The sequence below is a fragment of the Accipiter gentilis genome, chromosome 7 (genome assembly GCF_929443795.1).
Source record: "Accipiter gentilis chromosome 7, bAccGen1.1, whole genome shotgun sequence".
Lineage (NCBI taxonomy): Eukaryota > Metazoa > Chordata > Aves > Accipitriformes > Accipitridae > Astur > Astur gentilis.
Genome location: NC_064886.1, coordinates 24,845,690 through 24,865,038, shown reverse-complemented (window position 1 = coordinate 24,865,038; position 19,349 = coordinate 24,845,690). Strand labels below are relative to the sequence as shown.

The 19,349-nt window shown below is 38.1% G+C and overlaps 1 protein-coding gene across 1 annotated transcript in view; it reads left to right on the top strand.

Annotated features, from left to right (window-relative positions):
* The window catches only part of SLC6A2 (solute carrier family 6 member 2), a 72,941-nt gene that overhangs the window by 41,897 nt on the left and 11,695 nt on the right, over nucleotides 1–19,349 (top strand). The window contains exons 5-11 of the mRNA XM_049805407.1: nucleotides 276–414; nucleotides 1,233–1,367; nucleotides 6,404–6,507; nucleotides 9,100–9,224; nucleotides 9,982–10,094; nucleotides 13,286–13,414; nucleotides 16,146–16,245. Of these exons, the coding sequence (XP_049661364.1) occupies nucleotides 276–414; nucleotides 1,233–1,367; nucleotides 6,404–6,507; nucleotides 9,100–9,224; nucleotides 9,982–10,094; nucleotides 13,286–13,414; nucleotides 16,146–16,245 (845 nt within the window). The remainder of the gene's footprint in view (nucleotides 1–275; nucleotides 415–1,232; nucleotides 1,368–6,403; nucleotides 6,508–9,099; nucleotides 9,225–9,981; nucleotides 10,095–13,285; nucleotides 13,415–16,145; nucleotides 16,246–19,349) is intronic.

The following is a 19,349-nucleotide window of genomic DNA, read 5'->3' as shown; positions in this document are numbered from 1 at the left end:
TCCAAAATCCCCAAACATTTCCAGTGAAGGAGAGAGTGCTATCATTATGGCACTATGGTGCTAAACAGACATAGAGGGCCAGTGAGACCACAAAGGCATTGAAGGAAGAAGCACAATACATGGCTTCACAAAACAGATTTCACTAACTGCTAGTGATGTCAGTAGGGCAACTACTACCGCAGTGCAGCATCCATTTCTGCTGCCCACAGGATGAGATATGTAAAACCCTTTTTCCCTCAGTGACTTCGCTTTGTTTCTGTGTATCTGGTATGTAGGCGAGGAGTTCTGCACCTGCATGAAAGCCGTGGAATCCATGACCTTGGCTTGCCTCGCTGGCAACTTTCCCTCTGCCTCTTGGTTGTGGTAATCATTCTTTTCTTTAGTCTGTGGAAAGGCGTGAAGACTTCAGGAAAGGTAGAGCTAATATTGTCCTTCTATCTCAACTATGTTCTCTGTCTCCTTTAAGAAGTCTCCTAATTTTAGAAAGCAAGAGACTAAATCACTGCTTCTGAGGGATCCTCAGGGACCAAACCATGTGAGAGGCCTTGATATATGTACAGTGGAAATACACAATCCCGATTCAGACTTCATTTTATTTACAAGTTTTGCTTGTGTAATGTTCCAACTGGAAATTTTATTAGCATATTATTTTCAATTCAGCATTAGTGGTCTCATCCAGAAAATATTTTGAAAGACTTTAAATTGTCTTAAACGTGCCTCCTATTCTTAGCAGAATGTACTAATGTTTCCATGGTTTAAGATGCTTTGGTTTTATTATATAAAATGCCATGACAGGAGAAATATCTGGCAAAAGTAATTTGAAATTACTCTTTGACATCCCTCAGAAAACACCTGAATGGAAATTCTAGGGTTGGGTACATCTTAGAGTTTTTTGTACATTTTCATGAAAGTATCACCTAACAGGAGGCAATGACTGCACTTGTTTCGTAAATGAATACATAGCCGAAGAACTAATCAGCAGTCTAACACACACAGGTAATATATAAGCACCCCAAGTCTTCTGTTTGTCAAAACTGTCTCCTACTGGTACCTGTAAACACGCACATGTAAAGACTTATGATACATAACAGCATTTTCCCCCAAGACGTCCTGTAAACAGCTTCTCCATTGAATTGAATGGACAAAACCAAGAAAGTGCCAGCTGTATTTTTCACACATTCTTAAATCTTCTGTAACAGTTGGTTAACCTTTGGGATCTCTGTTGTCTGCAGGTTGTTTGGATAACAGCCACTTTGCCTTATGTTGTATTATTTGTCTTGTTAATACATGGAATAACCCTGCCAGGTGCATACAATGGAATAAATGCATACCTGCACATAGATTTCAGAAGATTAAAAGAAGCCACAGTAAGTATACTCTTCTGCTCTCATTCCCTTGTTATTATTAAACCTGTTTCCCCTGTTACTAAAACTAAAAATATTAGAGGTAATTTCTGAAATTATATAGCCACACTTCTGCTTTTGCATAAGCACTAGTCCACTATCCCTGATAGTCTAACTTTCCAACACTCTCCATAACAGGACTATCTCAGCCTGAACCAAAGCTGTTCTGATCACAAAAAACCTGTGCAAGGGCAGTTTTCAGGTGCGGCAGTCCCTTAAAGTTCATGCTTTGTCTGTGTACCTTGTAAACTCCAGTATGCTTTATACATGAAAATTGAGTCATGCAAAAATTTAGTTCTCAAAAGGCTAAGAATTTCCCCAAGAAGAAAACTTTTCTTTGTGATTTTGATTAATTACTAGGTTAAATATTAACCTAGTAAACAAAAATGCTGGCCTATGAAAACCTTGCTAAACCTACTAATTCAGGACTAACTCACCTAATCAAATAATGGTCCTTCATAAAAATGAGATTTTCAATAGCATGGTGTTCTTATCTTACTATCAAAAGTAATGTACATTTCACTGTATCATTTAACAACATTGCAAGACATTCTCATTAAATATATCCAAACCAACTCAATTCGTGGAGTACCTTAGAACTAATAATTATTTCATCCCATGTAAAGCAAGATCTGTAAGTATAGTCACTAACTCAAGAAATTACCAGCATTTCAGACCTATGAAGAACAATGATCTGGTGACTACAGAGAGATCTTACCACTGTGCTGTTCTAAAAATATCACAAATCATTTATAAAACACCAGTATCTCTGTGGATGGGTCACAAGGCCATTCAAATGGTTACAAAACTGAAAAGTGAGGACATAGTTCTACTAGAAGGAAATTAACTGTCTTCAAAAATTTGCAGCTTTCAGAGATGTCTGCAGTCTATATATAGTTGCACTGTACATTTCCTATATCTTGATTTTTCCTGAATAATTAAAAAGACCTTGAGTGTGAGAATACAGACCTATTTTATATACTCTTAGCAAAACAATCCTTCCTTGGTTTTGTAATACTAAATTTGGAAATGGGCATTTCTTCAACAACATAAGTTATCACCAGAACCCAGTCCCCTTCTCACTCTATTTGTAATAGTCAAAGCAAACTTCAAATATGGGACTTCCATCCACCTTTGTCAACAAGGCAGTAGCCACCTCAGTAGTTCACATGTACGCATACACATAAATACAAAGATGCAAGGATTAACAAAGGAGGTGCTTAAATTTTTCTTATACATTTTAAGTGCTGTTTGGCAAAAAACATCACAAGTTCAACTAGCTGTCTATGGAGCTATGCCAGCTTGCATCAGCTCACAATCTAGGCCTCCATAATCATATCTGCTTTCTGCTTTTGGAAGGATATTCTGTGCACTGCTGTTTTGTGGCTTAATATTTCTGCAGCTGCTATTTGGATGACCCTAACGTTATTTGTTTTCCAAGACTAAATTTTTCAGACAAGAACAACAAAAAAAGTTGCTTTAGAATAATAAAAGACTAAAGATCAGTTATAAGGAGAAGTTTCACAAACTGCTTTGTCAAGTCAGCCTTTCTCCTGCTCAGAGACTGGGATACCTGCTGCTGCAATAGGCTTGTGTGTTTAGTCTGTCCTCAGGCTCCAAAGAATAGACTCCTGCTTCAGTTCTGTGTCAATGCGTCCCTGAATCTTTCTGATTTATGATTTTTTTTTCTCCCAAATTATGAACCTAACAAAGTGTCCTGGTTTCAGCTGGGATAGAGTTAACTGTCTTCCTAGTAGCTGGTACAGTGCTGTGTTTTGAGTTCAGCATGTGAAGAATGTTGATAACACTGATGTTTTCAGTTGTTGCTCAGCAGTGTTTAGACTAAAGTCAAGGATTTTTCAGCTTCTCATGCCGAGCCAGGGCACAAGAAGTTGGCACAGGACACAACCAGGGCACCTGACCCAAACTGGCCAACGGTGTATTCCATACCATGTGACGTCCCATCTAGTTTAGGAACTGGGAAGTGGGGGGGCAGGGAATCGCCGCTCGGGGACTAGCTGGGTGTCGGTCGGCGGGTGGTGAGCAATTGCCCTGCGCATCATTTGTACATTCCAATCCTTTTATTACTACTGTTGTCATTTTATTAGTGTTATCATTATCATTATTAGTTTCTTCTTTTCTGTTCTATTAAACCTTTCTTATCTCAAACCAGGAGTTTTACTTTTTTTTCCCAATTTTCTCCCCCATCCAGTGGGATGGGGGGGAGTGAGTGAGCGGCTGCGTGGTGCTTAGTTGCTGGCTGGGCTTAAACCACAACACAAAGAAACATCATAAGTCACAAACAGTAATGACCTACAGAGGGCTCTGCCTCTGCTGTTCTAAAAGACCTTACAGCATCCTGATCAATGTCAAGGTCTGCCTCATTATATAGGACTGCATATTGCACAGCACTGAGCAAGCCCTAAGACACCTCAATTTTCAGGGATATTGAACCCACAAAGAGTGTGTCTATAAAAAGGACAGAAAGATATTCACCTGAAGACCTCTTAACTAGACCAATGCCCAGTTACACTCCTCGGTGAAAGTCCAGGAGCTACAAAGCCACAATAGTCATCTCCACTACACAAATGGATACATTAAATATCTGTGTAAAACAGCAGCTACACTTCTGTTCTGCTAAAGGAATCGGCTTTAAATACAGAGTTAAATCAGACATGAGGAAGACACTCACTCCTTCATAGACCTTAACAAGTTTCCTGAAGATTATATAACATCTGGGGGTGCACACAATATTTCCTCTCCACACAGCACAGTGATTCTTTAAATCCACATACACAAGAAAGAATACGCACAGAAGTTATAATGGCATAAAAAACTGTGAAGAAAGCTAGAAAGATTGATGACTGCCTTCTGTAAAATGTTTCAATTTTTTCATTTTTAATGCATATAAAAACAATATCCTACCATAAAATATATTAGACTATGCATCAATCAGAAGCCATCCAGCTTAAGTAAACAGAGAACACAAGTGTAAACTGAAGAAGAACCAGCCCCACTGTCTGTTTCACATCCTGCTTTGTTGTAACAAAGGGAATGTTTTGCATTTAATCTTAGTTCTAAAGTAATTTCTGGTTTCTGCTCTGTTTCCCTTCACCTTGATCTTCTCAATTTGTTTCCTAATCAGCTACTATGAGCCAAGACTCGTACTCAACAGATAGGTAAGCATATGCATAACTCCTTTGGTAGGCAGCAGGTGATAACCGCTTATTTGAATCAATAGGACTTAAGCAATTCTTACTATTCAAGCACCCTTGAGCAAGGGGAAGTATGAGTACAACTCTACCAGCAAGACACAAAAGAGCTAGAGAGCCACTAAAAACAAGTGCCTTATGGTGGCAGCATGCAGATCTAGTTATAGTTTAAGCAAAATTTATTTAAAAAAATTTCAGGAATTTGTTAACAACACAAGTTATGGGAAGTTTTAAAAAAACAAGAAAAATTATAGGAGGCTTTGCATCCCCCCTTCTGCACTCTTATCTACATAAACGCTCTTCAGAGAGTACAACTATTTGATCTCAACCTTTGTGTGGAGATAGAACATTCAGATGTAACTGGGTGTATGAAAGGAATGCGCAAGGAATTAATTTTACAGGATTGTTTTGCTATTTAGTAAAAGAAATCCATGATACCTAAAAGCCAGCCCTGTATGAACTGCAATTTGAGAGAAATCATATCTCCCTATCCACCGGTTTGCAATAAACACATCATAGATTGTTCTACATATTAACTTTCAAGTAATTAACTCTCAACAGTTCATAAAATTAAGTTTCTCTACAAATCTAGAGTTCAATAAATGGTCCTCAGCCTTCAACAGGCAGTAGTTAAAAGCATCTATCATCTATGTTGAGAAAAAAAATAGACTACTAGCGTAAGTGCTTTCATATCATGTTAGATGGGACAAGGCACTCACTCTCTTTCCATTGGGCCAAATGTGAAAGCTTAGCATTAAAATCCCAATGCAAATGTTGCTTAGATCTGTTAGAAAGCCGCTGCTGAGTAGATACATTGGATCTGATTTTGTAGAGATGGATGGAGATGAAATCCAGTGCTTTTCAAAGTCTTGACCTCTTGGCAGACTTAATCAAAAACTGAAGAACTCATTTTGAGAAATGTTGAGTAGTATTCACTCCATTGGCTTCATTACGCTTGTTGAAGATGCTTGTTTAAATATCTCTGTGTAACAACTGAGTAAGTGAAACCCTCATTAACCAGGGTAGGCTATTTTCAGGCTTCTGATTCAGGAGACCAGCACTGTTGCTCCTGACTGCTCTCTGCACATCTTGGTTGGATGTTGGGCTGGAGGGTCACTTTAGAAAATGCTATAGCATTAAAAACATGTTTTCCCTAGTGGACAATTCTGAGAATGACCAAGCTGCATCTGAACTGAAAATTCATGACTATCAGCAATAACTCCTTCTCCAACTAAGTGGGAAAGGTGACAGATAACCTGCATGGTTCTGTTCACAGCAAGTCAGTAATGCTTCAGCTTCTGAAACAAGAAAGCATCATATAAAGTGTACTAACAGTCCCATGAAGAAAGCTCTCTTATGGGAAAGAAAATGTCCTGTAACTCTTGACCCATTAACTATTTTTAGTTTTCTGGTTGTACGTTCCAAAATAAATTGGAACAAGAACTATTGGAAGTGTATTTCTGTCACCGGGAGAAAAAACATGTAATCATTTCAGTACTCAGTAAAAGCTCAGAAGTACAGATCCAACTGGTACACCCCACCATAGTAGCAGTGTGCAGGCACTGAGAACTTGCCCGCTGCATTGGCCCTTACTATTTCGGGTTAAGCCATTCCAGATCACAACTGTGCTCCATGTGACATCTCATGGGGGCTGAGAAGCAGTTACACCCCCATAAGCATGAATGCTGATCATTTTTTCAAAAGCCAGATGTCTTGTACACTTCTTGCATTTCCCTGATGTATCTTTCAGACTGAACTGACAATGACAATGTTGGTGTCATTATGCAGGTATGGATTGATGCAGCTACTCAGATATTTTACTCCTTAGGAGCCGGGTTTGGTGTTTTAATTGCATTTGCCAGTTACAATAAGTTTGACAACAACTGTTACAGGTAAGACAGCCTATTCTTTCATACTGCTTCAGAATGATACTATGTTACTCTAACTGCAGCTGGAATAAGTATTAAGCTATCTTTTTATCTTTAGTCATTTATTAATAATGGCCAGTCTTGTGTAGACATAGCAACCAACCCAAATCTTGAAACACTGTCTTCCTTACTGAAATTTTAGTAACAGAAACCTGCCAAGATATCTGCTGTACAGCAAACCAGAATGGGATTAGGTTTGGACTTTAAACAGCTGTGTAAACTGTGCTTGTGTTTGCCTTTCAAAAGTACCATTAAGTGCAACAGTGAATACAGGATGAAATCTTATTGGTCCAGGAGCCAAAAGCAGAAGGATTCCAGTTTCCAGAAGTGTTTCTGTGCTTTGGGATTATATTTCTGATATTTTATGTTGAGCTCCAATTTAGGAATGCACTTTAAATCAAGTCAGTTTGTAAGTGTCTTGCTGAATCACCGCCATGGAAATACAACCAGAACTGCTCTGCACCTTCTGAGAACTTCCAACATTTAGAAGTTTTGTTAACATTCCATTTTGGAATGAAAACAAGCATCGCTTTAAATTTTCCCATGAAATATAAATGCAGAAAGTACATGTATTATAAATACATTGTGAACTGAAGGATAGCAAAAAAAATTTTGAAGTAAAAAGGTACAAGAAAATATATAGATTTGAACTCCCTAAACCAGATTGAAAACCAAAATTATGGAATACTTCCACTGACTTAGAGAGCTTTGTACTTAATCCAGAGAAACTATAGGTTGCCAGCTGATTATCTGCAACAGGTAGTATTACCAGGTTTGAGAACCCTTCAGTTAGAATGCTAACCACAGCAATCTTCCAAAATAACTTTTATTGTCTTCTGCAAATAATTTTGCATTAATCCCATAGCAGCTCCCTATAGAACTGTTTTTCTTCTGCATTCTAATTTGCTCTGAAATGGAAAAAAAACCACTTAAAACTAAGCAAACACCACAGATTATATGTGAAACCATATTATTTAGTTCTTAGCTTACTGTATTTGTCCAATGTTTCTTCACAAGCTTTGCCTTCCCTGTAAGAGTAATCTATAGTTTCATTAAATACTGTGTTTTAGTTCTAACCATAAAAGCAAGCTTCAATTCAGTAGCATTTACAACACTTACAAATATCCTTCTTTTGGTCAAATAACTCCATAATGTGCTGACATATTTTGTTCAAAAGGCTTTCTTGAAACAGTACAAATTGAAAATAGTACTGTTTCCAAATGAAGGCCATAACTCAGCACAATACTGTCCCATCTATGCTTCAATACACCTTCCTTGAGAGGAATAGTGTCAGTAATGTAAGGTAGGGTAACAATACTGAAAATCAGGGCCAGAAAATAGGAAAATCCGTACTTAAGTCATGATCTAGTTTTACATGCAAAATACTGAGAGCTATCTCAGCTCAGTTTATAAGGAGATAAGCATCACATAATCCAGTTATTGACTAAGCAAAAAGAAGCATTATTCACTTGCATAAGAATGTTTTTGAATTGTGGGAAACAAGAAATACTGTTGCCATCTTATCAGTGACAAATAACTAGCAATTTTCTTCTTTAATAAGTGAAAAGAATTTGAGTTTATGGGTCCAATCTGGTCTCTCTTGATCCTGCAGCTTTCCTCCAGGAAAGCACTTTAAGAATTGCAGGACATAAATTCTTCAGTGTTATCAAAATAAAGTGATACAAGGGAGAGGATAATGTTTGGTGTATGGCACCTATGTTTTTGGGTAGTGTAACTGATAAAAGGAAATCATATTTACTTTCTGCTTATTAAAGCACTGTTTAGCATTACTGATGTTCATAGAGCCCTGTCCTCCATTCTAAAGGTCATATGCAGCAAAAAAAACACTGTGCAGATTAGGCAGACATCCAAAGATGTATGGTCTACTTATCTTCAAGCTAGGTTTAGTAATAGGGATTATTAGTACCCAGGAAAACTCATAGGTCTATCATAATACCATGGCAGATTGATTAGAACCACAGCTTCGTACAATCATTACTATGTGATGCACACTGGATAATATTTAACCTTTAAACCAAATTCACTATTGTAACAATGTGATAAACAAGAGATGTATCTTTTTCAGAAAAAGCCTCACTAACTTCCTAGATGAAGGCACCTCATTATAGATTAAGGATGGTTATCCAGTGCCATCTAAATGGCAGCACAGTTTGCTAAAAATGCACTCCTGGAGTTAACTGAAAATACTTCTCAATATCTACTTATATGAATTGATGAACAGTAAGGCTCTTTCACTTCAGGCCACTCTCTTGCTATGTTACGGCTACCAGCTAGGATGATGACATTACTCTTTAGTATCTTAACATTTAACATAGCTTTGTTGGTTTTTTTTGAACAGAACTCAGTTTTAAATCAAAATAGTACACAGAAGTAGGTCATTTCCTCGCATAGTATACTGATATGAGCTTTTGATCATCAGGATAATTGCACAATTAGCATTTTCACAAGAATCTTCCTATCACTATAAGACAATCCCCATCTAGTTCTTAAAGTGTGGGTTTTTTTTCACTGGGCTGTTCTTCTCTCCATCACTAGGGATGCTTTGCTGACTAGCACCATTAACTGTGTCACAAGCTTCATCTCAGGATTTGCAATTTTCTCCATATTGGGCTACATGGCTCATGAACACAAAGTTAAAATTGAGGATGTAGCCACTGAAGGTAGGAAGTTTATTTTGTACTAGTGTTATCCATTTTTGTCCACCATTTATTTGCAAATGTATTTATATTTGTTTCAAACAAGTGTGTGAAAATCTCATGGAAGTGACCTGAATTAACTTACTTGGAACTAAAACTCAGTGTGTCAATGCCTTGCTGAAATGTGAACTCTAAATGGTATTGATTCATCCCACCTCTGTTGAATCGAGGTTCCCGAACATCTTGCCCCTCACAAGTTTACCCTGTGCAACAGTCATTTACTACTGCATAGTATCTTGCAAAAGTATTGCTGTTCACTGCCATATACTGCTGTCTACTGTTTTGGAGGGTTCTGGTAAGCTTAGCTGTAGAGTCCTTTCACTGGTAACAGGTTACCCATGATTTCACTTCCTGTATCTCTCATCACATCCAAGAGTTCTCCTGCCAAGAGTGGAGTTTACATCCACATGGTTCCTTCTCTACTACATAGTTGAAAAGTAGCTAGTGTGGTTGCAAATCCCATAAAATATTATTAGAAATAGGAAAGAATGGAATAGCGGGGTTTTTTTAAGACAAAACTGTCATGAGTACCTTATTAAAGTATTGTGAATATATTTTTGGTATAATGCACATTTTTTTTTAACAGCTACTCAAGAGTGTGATGTGGACTGATGTAAAGGTCAACTTAGTCATAATTTATCTTATTAAAATGAACATTTTGTGAAGCTAAGAAACATCATTTAGTAATACTTTTTTTTTTACTTTTTCTTTTCTATTTCAGGAGCTGGTTTAGTTTTCATTCTGTATCCAGAGGCAATTTCAACTCTTTCAGGATCTACATTTTGGGCTGTGGTATTCTTCATCATGCTCCTTACTCTTGGCATTGACAGTTCTGTGAGTATTTCTTCCTTCTAGCCTTGACGTTTTTCCTTTATTGTTATATTCTGTAACTGGAGAGGTATCAACCTTAAACAGGGGGTTTATTACATTTCAGATAACATTCTGTACATTCCCTGAATCTGTTTTCACAGTCACAGCCAACATACCAATAGTATTACTCCTGGCAGTACATTTAAAGACTCATAGTATTTAAGAGAATTAGGAAAAGATCAAATCTTTTACAAGCCAGCAAATAATTACTCACTGATGCTTTTTTATGACCTTACAGAGGGGCTGTTCATCAACAGTTATTACTATTTAAAGGTATGACCCAGCATCACTACTATGAACTGTTGCTACTACAAACCTGCAGTACGGTTTTGGAATCCCACTTGCAAAAAACAAGCCATAGTAAGACATTGAGTAGAGTGGTTTCTAGAAGAGATTTTTACATGAGCAGATTAATGAAATTCAGCACAAGATAGACAATGTCTGAAGGTGCTCTGATTTTTTTCTACAAGCAATGATACAGAACTTCCTGTAAATTTAGTCACAATTTAAAAATCACACCAAAATATTTCCATAGTGATTTCATTTTACTACTGTCTTACTACAAAATGTCTAGTCTAACAAGTGTATTTGATCTTTCCATAATGTGATGACTTTTACTGTACTATGACATTCAGGGTCACAGAAACTTCAGCCCAGAAAATATCCCAAGTCTCCTAACAACTTTTGTACTGCTCTGTTGTTGCCAAAGACTCATCAAGACATCTGTTATATTTAGCTTAAGGGCTGATTAATTTCTGGGAAAAACAAACAGGGTCTTTAAGGAATAGTGAACCATGAACAAACATTCATAATTTTTAGTAGGGCAGGGGTTTCTTACTATTCTAAAACATAGAAGTCTCTTTCATAGTTCTGAATGTACAGAGCTGATCTAGGAACTTCTTGCTGGAAATGGCAAAAACCAGTGTTTCCATTGCTTACAACTTCAGAAAATGTCATTCATTTTGAAGGACAAGAAAGGGAAGGAATGAATTGACATGGAGGAGAGCAAAACTAAGAAAAATGAGGCTGCAGCCGGAAGCTTTGATTATCGTTGGCAAATAGCTGAATGAGATCTTATGGAGTAAGATCAGGGCAGCAAAGGTCAGATTCAGGTCTAAATGTTTCCAAAGTGCTTCGATTTTTGGATTCCAGCTCAGGTTCCATGAAGTTTGTCTATACACTAAGATCTGGATCCTTACTCAAATGTTTGAGGCAAGATTATATCTGGGTTAGCAGCTTGGCCATTTTTCAACTGTAAGCAAACATGAAGGATGGTAAGGAAGGGTGTAGCACTGCAGAAGGGCATTAATGACCAGTAGGTACAGGGCAGAATTAAGAAGAAGAAGAAAATACCTACTCAGAAGTGTTTAGATCGAAAGCAGTTACCTTTGCAACAGCAGTAAATTTAAGCGATGTAAAGAAACATTTAAGTGACAAAAACACAGGGCTTTAGACTGCAGAACACACTGATCTAACAAGTGGAGAAAGCTCTTTCTTGTGGAGCTAATTAAAATACTATGAACTATGTCACCAAGTTTTGCTCTTTCTTTCTAAAAGGGGAGGGATTTGCTTGTTCATGTTTTGTTCAGGATTCTTCATCATTTACCTAAGAAAACTCAGGTCATACAGTATTTTTTATGGTGGCCTTCTCAACTCTCCCCCCACATTTGACTGATCAAGCCCCTGAAGGGAAAATAAAAATTTTTAAAGCTAAAAATCAAATAACCCCAAAGCTAAAGAGGAATAATTATATATGATTACTTTTATTCATGCATATAAGCCTGCACTGGCACAGAAATACAGACATCTGTACAAAAATGGAACTGCCAAAATATTTAAGCAAAGAGAAATCTGATCATGCAAGGTTAAGCAAGCAACAATGAAAAGGACAGAAAATGGAACAAATGTTTGGAGTAGGTATCTAGCTTGGCATAGGGAATTAACATGGGGAATAAATCATGATACATTAAGAAGTGGTCCTTAGCCAAAATAATCCATGTTTTCTCCATTTTCAACTTCTCCATGACAATTTAAGTGCCAACACGGTAACAACTTCTGAGAACATCAAATATTAACCCATCTTAACTGCAGGGCACTTACCGATGCCCCCCCCAGACACTAGGAAATACAAGCCTACACTAGGTTTTGGGACATTTTACTTGTGAATATTAGCTACCTTTAAAAAAATAGGTCCACTGCCCGCAGCAATTTGGCTGTAGACAGGAATCATTCAAATTCTAGAGAGATAATTCTCTGCTACTGATTTCAGCCAGAGATGCTGGTTTCATCAAATTCTTATAGGAAAGGGACAGACTATGTCAGCAACTACTAACCAACTACTGTATTGCACCAAGCACTCCAAGTCTTGCCATGATCTTTCAGCATCAGAAGAAGCATAGAATCCAGCCTCCCCAAAATATTAGATAAATTTATTTATTATGAGAGGAGACTGGAATTCGTTTTCACAACTTCTTGGTGGAGGGGGTGCAGAATGCTTTCATTGCTGGAAAGAAATTAAAATTCATAACCACCTACATAACTCAGCAATTTCAATGAAAACTTGGGAAGTACCTTTCCTATATTGCAAAACAATGGCTAATGTTCAGCATTAACTTCTAGGAAACGAAGTAAAATTCTTTCATGTTGTCAACAAAAAAAATTACATCAAGCTTCCTATGTAGTGATTCTCCCAGATCTGTAAAGATTTTTGTCGAACTGGATTTGGTTAATCAATGGCTAAACCAAATCTTTGTTCAGTACATTTCCCCTAGGTACTTGCTGTGTCTGTCTTTATATTAGTAATCTCTTAAGGAGTTTGGTTACTTAAGCTACCAGCTTTTTCCCCAAAGTATACTAAAATATGTACTATTTTTCCCAAAGTACTGTCTACTTACTATCCTGATGAGTCAGCAAAGAGTCTCTGCAGAGGATATGGCTATCAAGCCAACAGCCATGGCACTTGACGTCCAGTTCCCTGACTCGCTTCTCTACCTTGAGAAAATAAATTATACCTCAGAAGGCCAGTGATTTACAGCTGAAATGTCAGAAATCATACAGTGGTTGGGAATTAATTATACAAGCTGCTTTACATTATTCAATCTGTATTTACAACAGTCAGTAGCATTTAACCAGAGCTCTTGTCTTCCCTTCCTCAGATGGGTGGAATGGAGGCTGTCATCACTGGCTTGGCAGATGATTTCCAAATTCTGAAGCAGCATAGGAAGCTCTTCACCTTTGGTGTTTCTTTTGGCACTTTCCTACTTGCCCTTTTTTGCATCACCAATGTAAGTACAACAAAAGTTTCCATCAACAAGCTACCTTAAAAATGCAGTTAACATCAGATAGAAATATGAATATGCTCAGGTGACTATTTTTGTTATAAATTTTAATTCTTAAGCAACTTTATGGTCAGAACATTACTTTTAGTCTTATCTACATGAAGTTTCTCTGCTTTTTTTGCACAAGATCATTAGCTATCAACAGAACCTACAGGTCTTTGTTCTAAAGAGCCATCTGTGCTGCTGTTGGTTTTGTTTGGGTTTGTGTGGTTTGTTTTGGGTTTTCTTTTAAATCACATTAAATGGGACTGTGTTGAGTGCTTATTCCTGTGTGAGGAACTAAGAATTTCAAGTGACCAGACCCTTATCTGGCTATTCTCTTCCTGAAGCACATAAGAAGCATTCACTTCTTGTGAAAGGAGTTTAGAATAATGATCTCCTCCCCACCATGTGTTTCTTAATGTTCCTTCATATACCTAAATCTTACCTCTTACTCTTAATACTATAAAAAGCACACAGATAACTTACCCTGAACATCTAGTAACCTGTATTTATCACTACCATCATCCTGAATGATTTGCCTCACCAGGCTTTTAACAATTAATTAAAGGATGAGAATCACAGTGTTCTAGGTTGGAGAGAACTAACTTTTTTTTTTTTTTTTGACAAAAAAGCAAAAAGCCCTGTAAGTAAAGATGCCAAAAGTGTCAGAAAACAACTGAAACTTGAGGTAGCCACCATGAAAATAGATGGGTTGAACCTCTCTCCTTCCCTAGAAATGGTTTCCAGATCTATTTTTAAGATTACTGAAATGGCATAGGTTTATAAATAACAAAACTCTTTTTACACTAAAAGAATACCCCAATATTTTTACTCTAGTTATTTCAAACTGGAAAACATTTGAGACGCTAGATATACCATTTAAAATACCTATCCTTTTAATACCATGCTATCTCTATTGTTACCTAAAGAATTGAAATACTCCTTCCTTATTCAAAGTTTCAACTGAAATAAAATTTCCTGCAGTACAAGATCAGAAGAAACTCAATGGTTAAGAACCTGAAGAGGTGCCAGTGGGTGCAATTCCACTGCCTTCAAGTGAGCTAAAGCAGTTCCAGATAACAACATAGGTCTAGCTTTTAAATAATGGCACCTGTTTATACTTAAGTTCACCCCACCAGCTGGAATGCACAAAACTGCCCAGACTTGTCCAAATGTATTGGTTCTCATAACTGAAGAAGAACATTTTTAATGTGTACAAAATACAAAGAAAAACCCTTATGATACCATCACATTAATTTGTTTGATTTTGTCCTCTGAGATTTTAAAGCTGTATTTTCAAAACACGTTTCTTACAAAACTGTATTTGACATTCAGTTTACTAAGTTTGATAGCAGAGGCATTCATTTAGAGCAGGTGTAGAGCAAAAACAAGAGGTCAAACCCAAATGTCATTCAATAAAGAACATTTTCTTTCCACACGATAACCAAAGTTCATTCAGTTTCCAGACAAGTCCCCACAGAATTAAAAACCTAGACAAGGCCTAAATACTGTTCTCTCTGTTTTTTTAAATATGCACAGCTGTTTCAGAAAACCATCTTTTTATAAGAAAAAAGAACACTGATTGATTGCAGAGATTAAAATCACCTAGAGATCTAAAGAGTACAAGTGCTATTTATACCATTAGTAAAAACATGGAGAATAATTCCTTTGATCCTCCCCTTCTGAACAGGCATAGCCAGATTAAGCTGGGTTGTAAAAAAAGATTTTAACACAACTCTACTGCAACTGCAAATGTTTCAGTTGTTTACATGTGTAGAATGTCCTGAAACACTTAATTCAGGTTCATTTTGAAACGAGTAAACATACCATGGTCTTCCATTCCTCATTAGCCCAAACTAAATAAAATGAGCAGTAATTTACACAAAGTCATACCACATTGTAAAATGAGGCAAAAAGTAGCCAAACTGCAGCTAAAGAAAACAAAATAATCAGTGAAACAAGACTTTAGTAAATTCATTTATAGTTCTCAGTCATGAGCCACTGAAGAACAGAAATGTGCTGTTGTGAAGGAAGATGATCTGGTTTGCCCTCTCCCCTAAGCAAAGGCTTGCTAATACCACAGCCAAGAAACTAAACTGGGCAAAGCTGCTTCCATGCTGGGCTGGTAACAGAGACTTAACATGCAACTGCTCCCTTTGCAGGAAGATTGGAAGAGACAGATGCAGGCAGTCTAGGAAAAGGAGACATCAGTGTAAGTCTGCAGATTCACTGTACTACAGAATAATTGGCCTTAGGAACAAACTGAGTTATAATGGCTTGTGGAAACGCTTGTAGCGCTCCATTCCTGCCTATAATTTAGGAAGATCTTCGTTAACTGCTGTAGACAGGCCCTGTCTTACAAGCTGCCGAGCATTTTCCCGAACAGCCAGTGCCTTTGACTTTCACTGAACACTGAGTGCCAAGAGCACGCATTAATCATGCTAAGCTGAGGCTTCTGTTTCCCAGTTAAGCAAGGACATAGGTGAAAGGAAGCCTCTTCAGAAAGTTGCAAGTCTGATTCCACTATTTTGTGTGCAAATATGAACCCGTGTCTGCAGCATCGGCTCCATATTCAAATACTTGGGTTAAGATAATGTTTCAAGTAAAGCAGATTTCTGTTAACTAGATACTAAACTACTGAGATTATTTGATTTTTAACTTTGTTTTGTTGCATCTTTTAATTCCCTAATGCTAGGGTGGAATTTATGTCCTCACACTTCTGGACACATTTGCAGCTGGGACTTCGATATTGTTTGCTGTTCTAATGGAGGCAATTGGAGTTTCCTGGTTTTATGGTAAGCACACCATTTTGCACCTGCAAAATCTTTTTAAAATTCCAAGTGCTCATGACAGCCTTACACATTTTTTTAAGGGAAAACAGCATAGCCTTGTATACATGAAACCATGACAAGCCAGGTTTCATGCAGCGATTTTCATCTGATTTATGAATAGTGACAGGAATGCAGACGTTCAGTGGGCCAAGCTTTGAAACCCTGCACAAAGCCAAAGAAAACTGCCTTGTGAAGGAGACTACAGTGGGATGGAAATGTTACTACTTTTGCCAGTATTTTGCAGCTCTTAACATAGCTAATGACTTGCAGTAGGAGGTTTATACCTGATACTTTCAAAGCAAGTAGATTAGCCTAAATACAGACTCACCTGTTCCTCCTTTCCATGAATTCCCCAGGGCCAATCTCAAGCTCCCACCATGCAATACAAATAAAGGTAGTTTGTCTTTAGAGAACTAAAATAATTCCTACATTAGTCCCTTTTGTTTGAGACAATATTCCACCTAACTGTAAAACACTAGTGGCTTAAAATTTATCTTATTTCATAGCATGGTATGGAATACCCAACGTCCTAGATACCAGAAACAATACTATTTTGAGTATTTTATACTAATTTATGCCACAAAAAGGGGGCAGTAATCTGTTTTATCCCCAATATGGCAGGCTTTAGGAGTGTTCAGTTGATCTCTGGCACTAGGATGGAATCACTGTGTGCCAACCAGAGTGCAGTGATGTGCTAGAGTACCCTGAAAAAAATATGGCTCACAATTCAAGTCAGGTCTCAGATCATGCGCCCAGCTCATTAAATAACTTCCCTAGCCTTATTTGAGCTAGGAGCTCATATGCTTTTCTCTCTCAAAACAGTGGAGGCATTAGATTTCACAGACAAGTGCCTTTAATCCCTATAAAAGAGCTGAAAGCAGAAGAGTTATAATAGTTTAGCTTGGAAGCAGAGGCATAAAAATATTCTTCAGTTAGTAAGGGCAAGTTATTCTCTGCTACTATTAAAATAGGACTTACTGCACTTTACAATAGCTAGGCTTTGTATGTGGTTCACAGACTAAGTCAAGGTTAGTCAAATTTTGTTTATTTGTTGCACCTTCTGTCCTTCATCATCCTTTCCTTTCTCCCTCCTGCCTCCCCATAACCAGGAAAATATCTATTCACTTATCTTAAGCAGCTGACAGATGTTTTTACTGACACAGCATGACCTGTTGCTTTATAAAGTACTTATTACAGCCCCAGGTGCTATTTAAACTGATTAAATCTGGCATGGTCTTGTCTACCTCTTTTTTTCTGATAGACCCCAGTTGCCTTAATGACCCAGATGAATATTAAGCCAGCCTGAAGGCAAGCATTGACATTTTGGCACAGACCAAGAACATGGAAATTTAGTTCAAATTATACCTATGACCGCTCACTGTGAAGCTGCTTCTGGCAAAGGCCAACTGTATGTGTAAGAGAAGAGACAGACAGTTTGTTTTACTATACAGATGTATTTTAGTTATGACTGCTAGCTTGTTACCATTTTTCCTCTTGTGCAACCCTGATTGACCCCTCTGCTATAAAAGCCAGACACCTCTCCTGCCGACACAAAACTGCTCTTTGCTTTCACTTGCAGGAAAATCTCTCTCAGTCAGATTTTACTGTGAACATCTCCCTGAATGACTAGAATAAGCTCAGTATGAGCTAGCAATGACCTTGACCCTCAACTGTAATCTCATTGCTTTCATTTACTCAAATAATTTTCAAAAAAGATGCCTTAGCCTGAAATTTCAGACCAAAAGGTGCATTTGTTTGAAAAAAATCTAAGCTCAACTGTTTGATTTTGCAAAAGGGAAAGAAATTAACCAAGTACTGACTGCTGGTACTCATCTTTGCTCACAGATGCTTTTGTATGGATGTGTGCCTGGCATGAGAGACAAAGTATGAATGCACACATTTCCATGGAATGGAAATACAAATGGGGCAAACCAACCTGGAGAGCTTACTCCACTGCCATGGTGGGGAAATGCTTCCTACTGTTCTGCTTGCTTTTACACTAGCGCAGCTGCCCTTCCTTGAGAATGGTACTGGTATGGCTTACTCCCTTACTGCCACTGGGTGAGGGTCACCACCACCAAATAGCAATACTGCTCCAGAGTTAGAAAGGAAACTCAGGAGCAAAAAGGGTCGGTTGTTGTTACTTTGCTACATGGCTAATCAACAGATACCTTGTTCTGTGCTCTGTAGGATTTGCAAATGAATGCCTCACAATGGCTTTTATATTCTTTTTATCTCTTCTTTCTCATGTTCCCAATGCCAATGATTGCTGAACTGTGTGAAAAAACAATGTCTTTCCTCATCTTCTCCTGGATGAGGGCTTGTATGCCTGGGGTTCTGCATGTGGTAGATACATGCCCATTAGGACAGAGGCAGGGGGTAGGTGTCATCTTTATGTGCGGAGGAGCAACTCAAATGTAGTGAACTGGATGGCTGAGTGCTTGTGGGTCAGGGCAGAGGCCAGCAAGGGCGACATTGCGGGGAATGTTTTTACTGAGCATGTGATCAGGGTCAGGAAGTGCAAGAAGCCTTCTTTAGGCAACTTGAAGAAGTGTCTAGATCAGACCCTGGTTCTTTCAGATGAAGGTATCAGGAGCAGCTTCTCAGGATAGATGCTAGGTGGGCAAACCAGAAGTGACACTCTTCTGGATTTGCTACTTGCACTCAAAGATGAGCTGCTCAGGGATGTGGTCAGCAGGCTAAATGAGTCAGAAGAGTGACCTGCCAGAATATGAAGGCCAACAGTGTACTGAGCTGTAACAGAAGCATAACCAGGAGATTATGGGAAATGATTCCTCTCTTTTACTTGGCACTTGTTAGACTGCACCTGGAATACTGTGTCCTGTTTTTGACCCTCAGTAAAACAAGGTGGTGTTAAACTGCTGAGAGTCCAGTGGTGGGCCACCAAGATGTTCAGGAGCTGGAGGAGCACATGCCCAGTGAAGAAAATCTGAGAGAACTGAGCTTATTTAGCCTGGAGGAGGCTTAGGAAGGACCTGATAGCAGCCTTCCAACACCTACAAGGAAGTTATCAAGAGAGAGAATCAGGCTTTTCACTGAGGTGCGCA